Source organism: Gekko japonicus, unplaced genomic scaffold, assembly GCF_001447785.1.
Source record: "Gekko japonicus isolate JY-2015 unplaced genomic scaffold, Gekko_japonicus_V1.1 scaffold713, whole genome shotgun sequence".
Classification (NCBI taxonomy): domain Eukaryota; kingdom Metazoa; phylum Chordata; class Lepidosauria; order Squamata; family Gekkonidae; genus Gekko; species Gekko japonicus.
This window is the reverse complement of record NW_015172026.1, coordinates 606,531-614,274: the sequence shown is the minus strand read 5'-3', so window position 1 is coordinate 614,274 and position 7,744 is coordinate 606,531. Positions and strand designations below refer to the sequence as shown.

At 50.8% G+C, this 7,744-nt stretch overlaps 1 protein-coding gene across 1 annotated transcript in view; it reads right to left on the bottom strand.

Moving 5' to 3' along the window:
• Positions 1 to 5,123: 5,123 nt before the first annotated feature.
• The window catches only part of LOC107118251 (chromosome unknown open reading frame, human C11orf95), a 10,458-nt gene continuing 7,837 nt past the window's right edge, over positions 5,124 to 7,744 (bottom strand). The window contains exon 5 of the mRNA XM_015420551.1: positions 5,124 to 5,653. Within this exon, the coding sequence (XP_015276037.1) occupies positions 5,124 to 5,653 (530 nt within the window). The remainder of the gene's footprint in view (positions 5,654 to 7,744) is intronic.

Sequence of the window (7,744 nt, the reverse complement as noted above, 5' to 3'; positions counted from 1 at the left end):
TTCCCGAGCTAAGACGAAAACGTGTGAGCTGGAGGCTAAAAAACTGTGAGCTAGCTCACGCTATTTTTTAGAACGTTCTATCGGAGCAGCCGCCCTAACCTGGACAGCCCAGTCTAGCCCAGTCTCTCCAGATCTCGGAAGCTAAGCAGGGTCAGGCTTGGTTAGTACTTGGATGGAAGACCACCAAGGAAGTCCAGGGTCACTATGCAGAGGCAGGCAATGGAAAACCACCTCTAATCATCTCCCCTCAAAAACCCCATGGTCCCTGGGGGGGGGGTCACCATGAGTTGGTTGTGATTTGATGGAACACACATGGTGCTGACCTGGATGGCCTCAAGCTACCCCAGTCTCATCAGATCTTGGAAGCTAAGCAAGGTCAGCCCTGGTTAGTACTCAGATGGGAGACCACCATGGAAATCCAAGGTCGCTGAGCAGAGGCAGGCAACAGCAAACCAACTCTGAATGTCTCTTGCCTTGGAAACCCGATGGGGTCACCGTAAACCAGTTGTGACTTAATGGCACCTGTACACATGCGCTGGAGCAGCTATCCCCGATCAAGTGTCAGGCATCTAGCTTTGCAAAGGAATGGGATCCCTCTGGGATGGGTCATGAGTCACCAGCAACAATATAGCAATAGTTTTTCCAGCTTTCCTCAAGCGGTTGACATCTGTGATGCATGAGGAAGCTATACACATACAAGCTATAGACTGGGAGCGAAGGAGATCTCAAACTCTGAGCCGGAAGAAGAATTCTGCAAGCGACCACTGGAGTGAAGTCCTTTTTGAGAACCAGTTTGGTGTAGTGGTTAGGAGTGCGGACTCTAATCTGGGAGCACCGGGTTTGATTCCCCTCTCCTCCACACGCGGCTGCTGGTGTGACCATGGGTCAGTCACAAGCAATGCTCCCTCTAGGCTGTGGAGCCTTGTGAGCAAAAATTCTGCTTTGTGAGCTACTGGCACGAAAGTTGTGAGCGAGCGATTTGGCTGCTGCATAAATGAGTTTGCACTGGAGTCGTCCTTCTGGAGCTAAGACAAAAATGTGTGAGTCGGAGGCTAAAAAAACTGTGAGCTAGCTCACACTAACTCAGCCTAGAGGGAACGCGGGTCACTAGTTCTCTCAGAGCTGTTATCCCAAGCAGTTGTCTCAGAGCTCTCTCAGCCCCACCTACCTCACAGAGTGTCTGCTGTAGGAAGAGGAAGAGAAGGAGGTTGTAAACCTAGGGTTGCCAAATGTGGGCGGGGGGCGGGGAAACCCCCGCTTTGGAGACCCGATTTCCGCCACGGCGGAATCGGGCCCCGGGGGGGACTCTGCCCCCCAAAGCTGCGTCACCAGAGGTGACGCGGCCACATTGCTGACATTGGGGGCGTTTTCCCCCCGACGAGCTCAGCCATGCCCCCAATGTCAGCAACGTCGCACGTCACTTCTGGTGATGTGGCGGCGGCGGCGCGCATACGGACCTTCTCCCGGACTCGTCGGAGCCTCCCCCGCCGGTAAGTTTGCCAGACTTGGCAACCCTATGTAAGCCGCTCTGAGACTCTTGAGTGAAGGGCGGGGTATAAATCCAACCTCTTCTTCCTTTCCTGCCCTTCAGGCTAACTGCTTGGATGGCTGGCCAGGACCTGTTCAAACCAGCTGACAAACAGCCATTCTCACTCAGACTGAGAGAATTCAGGCTGGCCCTGCATAAGAGAACTGGAAGGCCGGCGTAGGATTCCAGAAGGCAGAGTCCATGTGAAGAAGGGGGAAAGCCTTCTGAATGGAGGGGGGGACAACTCTTCTACGCCTGCAGCTCGCTGAAGGTAAATACAATAGACCCCATCGTACAGCAGGGGTCCTCAACCTTTTTGAGCCCACAGACAGCTTTGGAATTCGGACAAAGGGTGGTGGGCACAATGGCAAAATGGCTGCTGCAGGAGGCAGATCCAACCATAAAATGTCAGGGATTGAAGTTATATACAACCCTAATGGGAACTCTCCAGCTTTTCCGGCAGAAGCTCTGTTTAGCAGGACTAGGCTTGCCAAGTCCCCCCGGGGGGCGGGGAAACCCCCGTCCCAGAGGTCCGTTCCCCGCCGCCACCGGATTGGGCCCCGGGGGGGACTCCACCCCAATGTGCACGTCACCAGGAAGTGACGCGACCACGCCGAGCATGTAGGGGGCGGGGCCACGGTCATCCGAGGGGAAACTCTGTGGTTTTCCCTCGGATGGTCGCACGTACCGGGATCGACACGGGAGTCCCCCACTTCAGGACGAGGTACGACTTGGCAACCCTAAACAGGACACCTTATAATCTGCACAGCCATTCAGAAGCCGGGCCAGGGATAGGGTTGCCAGGTCGGACTCAGGAAATATCCGGAGACTTTGGGGGTGGAGCCAGGAGCGAGGATGTGACATCACTTTTGTAATGTCACATCCTGTGATTTCTCTTCCAGGTCCATCCCCCACCCCACCCCCCAATCCAGAAGGTTCCTGTGATTCCACGGTAGGAGCCTGTGCTTTTAACACAGTGGCTGCTCTCAACTCATTCTCCACCCGAGCCACACACACTGGTACCATTTAGGGTTGCCAGGTGAGACTGACAAACTGGTGAAGGACTTTCCAGGAGCCTCCAGGAGAGGGGAGGGAAGAAGCACGATTGAACTCCAAAGGGAGTTTTGTCCATTACATTTAAATAATTCCTTTTAAATGCCTTCTCTCCATTGGAAATAATGGATGGGGGCACTTTCTTTTGGGGCTCATAGAATTAGACTTCCTGGTCCAATCTTTTTGAAACTTGGGGGGCTTTTTGAGGAGAGGCACCAGATGCTATGCTGAAAATTTGGCATCTCTACCCAAAAAAACCAGCCCCCCCCCCCAGAGCCCCAGATACCCACGGATCGATTCTCCATTATACCCTATGGGACCACTCTCCATAAGGTATAATGGAGCACCCAGCAGACATTTCCTCCCCCCCCCTCGCTCTCTGATAACCCTGAAGTGGGGGGGGAGCCTCCAAATCACCTGCCCCCAACTGGGGATTGGCAACCCTACCTGGGGGGGGGAACTCCACCTAGCTCCATCCACTTTCTAAAAGCGCTTGGAGGGCACCAGGAAAGGTGTTGACAAGTGCTGATGATGCCCACAGGCACTGCCCTGGGGACCCATGTCATACAGCATCCGAGGGAACAAAGTTTGAGTTCACTGACACCTTCAAGACCAACAAAGTTTAGCAGGGCTCTTTTTGTAGAAAAAGCCCAGCAGGAACTCATTAGCATAATAGGCCACACCCAACAGTAGAAACTCATTAGCATATTAGGCCACACCCTGATAGCACAGCTCATTAGCACATTAGGCCGCACCCCCATGTTACCAGAAGTGTGCTCATCCAGCCACACCCACCTTTTGCTTCTTATTCTGTTTACCTTGTTTGTTGTCAAAACCCAGGGCCTTTTTTTGGAGCAGGGACTCCTTTGCATGTTAGGCCACACACCCCTAATGTAGCCAATCCTAATGAGTTTCTGCTGTTGGGTGTGGCCTATCATGCTAATGAGTTCCTGCTGGGCGTGGCCAACTCAGGAACCAGCCGGAACTCCGTTGCTGTGCGTTCCTGCCCCAAAATGCATGCACAAAAAAGCTAATACCCAGAAGTAAACTCTGTTGGTCTTCAAGGTGCCACTGGACTTAAATTTTCTTCTGTTGCTTCAGACCATCACAGCTACCCACCTGAATCTAGCCTCCAAGGGAGTAAAACCTGCCACAAAAGCAGGGCTATTTTTGGGCAGGAACACACAGGAACAGAGTTCCGGCTGGCTCTCAAGTTGGCCACGCCCAGCGGGAACTCATTAGCATAATAGGCCACACCCAACAGCAGGAACTCATTAGGATTGGCTACAATTAGGGGCATGTGGCCTAACATGCAAAAAGCCCTGGGTTTTGACAACAAACAAGGTAAAGAGAATAAGAAGCAATAGGTGGGTGTGGCTGGATGACCGCACTTCTGGTAACATGGGGGTGTGGCCTAATATGCGAATGAGCTGTGCTGTCGGGGTGTGGCCTAATATGCGAATGAGTTCATGCTGTTGGGTATGGCCTATTATGCTAATGAGTTCCTGCTGGGCTTTTTCTACAACAAAAGCCCTGCACAAAAGTAAGCATTGTTTATGCAAGTTTGGTTGCAGTGCAGGGGACCTTTGACTACAAATTTGTGGTGACTCACCCAGGAAAGCCCTACCTGGCTACCGTCATGTAGTGGATTAGGCCATTCGTCTATCCAGGTTGGATCAGCAATGGGAGGTCTTTCACATCGCACACTGGCTGTCCCTTTTCATGGGAGACCCCAGGGATTGAACCCGGGAACTTTTGGGCTCCCCACACAAACCCTTCCATTTTTGCTTGACTAGTAGCCCACTTTCATCAGATCTCGAAAGCTAAACTGGGTCGGCCCCAGTGCTCCCTCTAAGCTGAGTTAGTGTGAGCTAGCTCAGTATTTTAGCCTCCGGCTCAGATATTTTTTGTCTGCGCTCGGGAAGGATGGCTTCAGAGCAAACTCATTTATAGAGCAGCCAAATTGCTCGCTCACAACTTTAATGCCAGTAACTCACAAAGTAGAATTCTTGCTCACAAGACTCCACAGCTTCAAGGGAGCATTGGTCGGCCCTGGTCAGAATTTGGACGGGAGACCGCCGAGGGAGGCCTGGGTTGGTACGCAGAGGCGGGCAATGACACACCACCTCTGTTCACCTCTTGTCCTACAGGGTTGCCGTATGTCAGGTGCGACTTAAACGCACTTCCCGCCACCACCCAGCGCCACCACGAATTGATACACCATTACTGCTTCATCCTAACCCCTCCCTTTCCCTCGACCTCCAATTCTTGGAGTAAAAGAAAAAAAAGAAAAATTCCAAAACCCCCATAAATTTCTTGTCGTCGGAACAGAACATGCAAATTAAATCACCATTTTGCAGATAGACAAACAAACTGTTCCTGGCTTCTGCACAACCTGATCCAGTTGCCCAGCTTTTGAAATGTAGAATTCCAGAAGTCTGTAGAGTTCATGGAAAGGGGTCGGGGTGGAAGAGACACAGCTCCTGCCCCTTGTTCAACAAAACCCACCCTGCTTCCGCTGCAGGGTAGCGTGAGTCTATGGCTACGCCGTACATACAGGCAGATTGTAACCGAACGCCATTTTCCCTGCTCCTTGGATGTTCGGCTTGACTTCCCGAGGCTCAGAGTCAAGGTTTGCCGCAGGTCTGGGGACCAGCCGGCCAAGATTCAGCGCCTGGTCGTTTTCAGCATAAGCTTCGAGGATTGTCTGTTTTTCCAAAGCCGTGTACTCCAGCGAGAAACGGTGGACCTGAAGGATGTGCCGTTTGATGGTGCTGACCTTCAGGGTCGCCAGCGTGCCCCCGCAAACCATGCAGATCAGCCCGTGCCGTTGCTCGTCATAGTCCATCAAGTACTCCACCCGCCAGCGTGGCTGGTAGTTCCGGCGCTGACCCCGGCGGGATGGGGTACCAGCCGGCATGGAGACAGCTTCCGCGGGTTTCTGCGAGGGACCCAGTCTTGCCGCTGCCAATTCCTCCTCCTCCTCCTCCTCCTCTTCACCCACAGCGATTGCTCCACCTTCTTGGGACTCCTTGAGGGATGAGGGCACCTTGAGGGCAGGCTGAGATTCAACTGGAAAGGCAAAAAACAGGAACCCGCAAGTCACCCATGGGTAACCAGATGTTCGTAGAGCCCCAACCAGATCTTTTTGTGCTTAATGGGAGGGCCACGCCCACTTAAATACTGCATTTCATAGTAGTAGAAGAAGAAGAGAAGAGATTGGATTTATACCCTGCCCTTCACTACCCAAGGGAGTCTCAGAGTGGCTTACAAACTCCTTTTTCTTCCCCTCCCCACAACAGACACCCTCTGTGAGGCAGGTGGGGCTGAGAGAGCTATGACAGAAACTGCTCTTTTTCAAGAACAGCTCTTATCAGAACTATGGCTTGCCCAAGGTCGTCCAGCAGGTGCAAGTGGAGGAGTGGGGAATCAAACCCGGTTCTCCCAGATTAGAGTCTGCATACTTAACCACTACACCAAACTGGTACAAAATTCGGCACTAAAGCTACAGATATTAGCATATTCTGCATAATTTATTCAATACTAGTCATGGAAGACAAACATGGAGGACAGTTTGCAAGGCTTGGAAGGCGGAAACATGGAGGCTTTAGAGGCTTTTTCATGAGGACTAGAAACTTACTTTAGTCCTGTTGTTTAAGAAAATTTAAAAAAAAATTGTGGCAGTTCCATGGAGAACAGTCTGAAAGAGACTAATTACGTAGCTAATTTATTCCTTAGTAAACAGTTTGGAAATTTCTGACATGGGGTTGGACAGAAATACATACGGAACCTGCATTCTGATGGGAGTTCAATATTGGGGCAACCTGACTTTTTAAAAAAGTATGTTTCTACTCATTATGAAGGCAGAGAGAAGAATGGTAATCTCCAAGTCTTTCCTAGTTTCCAATTCAGAAACCTCCATTCAGAAAGAAACCCCAAAGATATTTAAAAATATTATTCAGGAAAGGACAGTGACATTACATGCTGCTAAATCAGTATATGCCAATACAGAACTTAGACTGCCTGGGTCATAAACATTTCCATCATGTGCCTGCACACAACAAAGCCTTTCTGTCATGCCAAGGCTCTGCACATCTGCAATTTTGTCAGAATGCAAAAAAGATTGTGGAATGTAGTTCTGCAGAAATCACCCTGTCGAGAATCTCAGTTTTTACTCAACGTGTTCAATTCTGACGCTCATGCTTCATTGTATTTTCATGTCTGAGAGGCAATTCCTAACAAAGTGTGATGTCATTTCCTGGTTTTCCCCTCGATGTGGTGTCATGCCATTGGCAACAGCATCCCCTCTGGCACTGCTCCCGATGTCTCTCACTGGTTGCCTGGCAACCCAACAATGCAGCCATTTCCTCCAGGAGAACTAGAGTTGCCAGCCCTGATTTGGTAACCAGCAGGAGATCAGGAGGGGCGGGGACATGGGGGGTGGTCATTAGCAACAGCGTGACATCACTTCCAGGACAATCCAGAAGTGACATCAGTCTTCCCTAGGAATTTTCAGAACCTCTATGGTAAAACAGTGATTTTAAAATATTCTTTCTTCCACCTACAGTTGAAGAGTTGGCAGGTGGGAAATCTCCCACCATCAGTGGCCATATTTATTTATTTGAAACATTTATTAGCCACCTTTCTACCTTATAGGAACCTATAGGAACTCAAGGAGCCTTACAACATAAATGATAACAAAACAGTATAAAATACACCAAATTTTAACAATATTTTAGTTTGTAATTATCTACCTTAAATAATTTCATACAGCTCACCTATTCAGGGCTATTTTTGGGCAGGAACGCACAGGAACGGAGTTCCGGGTGGTTTCAGAGTTGGCCACGCCCACTACAGCTGAAACCTCTGCATGTGTGGCTACAGAGGGAAGGCCTGGAGAGCGACCCGCCCCTCTACGGGCAGCTCTGACGCGGGCGGGCCGGGGGGCCCCTGGAAAGATCGAGGAGGAATTTAAATGCCTCCCCATGCCTGTCCAAGGGCCGGCTTGCCCAGGCTCCCTGCAGCTGCGGGGCGCCCAGGCAAGCCAAGGGAAGGCATGGGGGTGTGGCCTAATATGCTAACAAGCTGCACTATCAGGGATGTGGCCTAATATGCTAATGAGTTTCTGCTGTTGGGTGAGGCCCATTATGATAATGAGTTCCT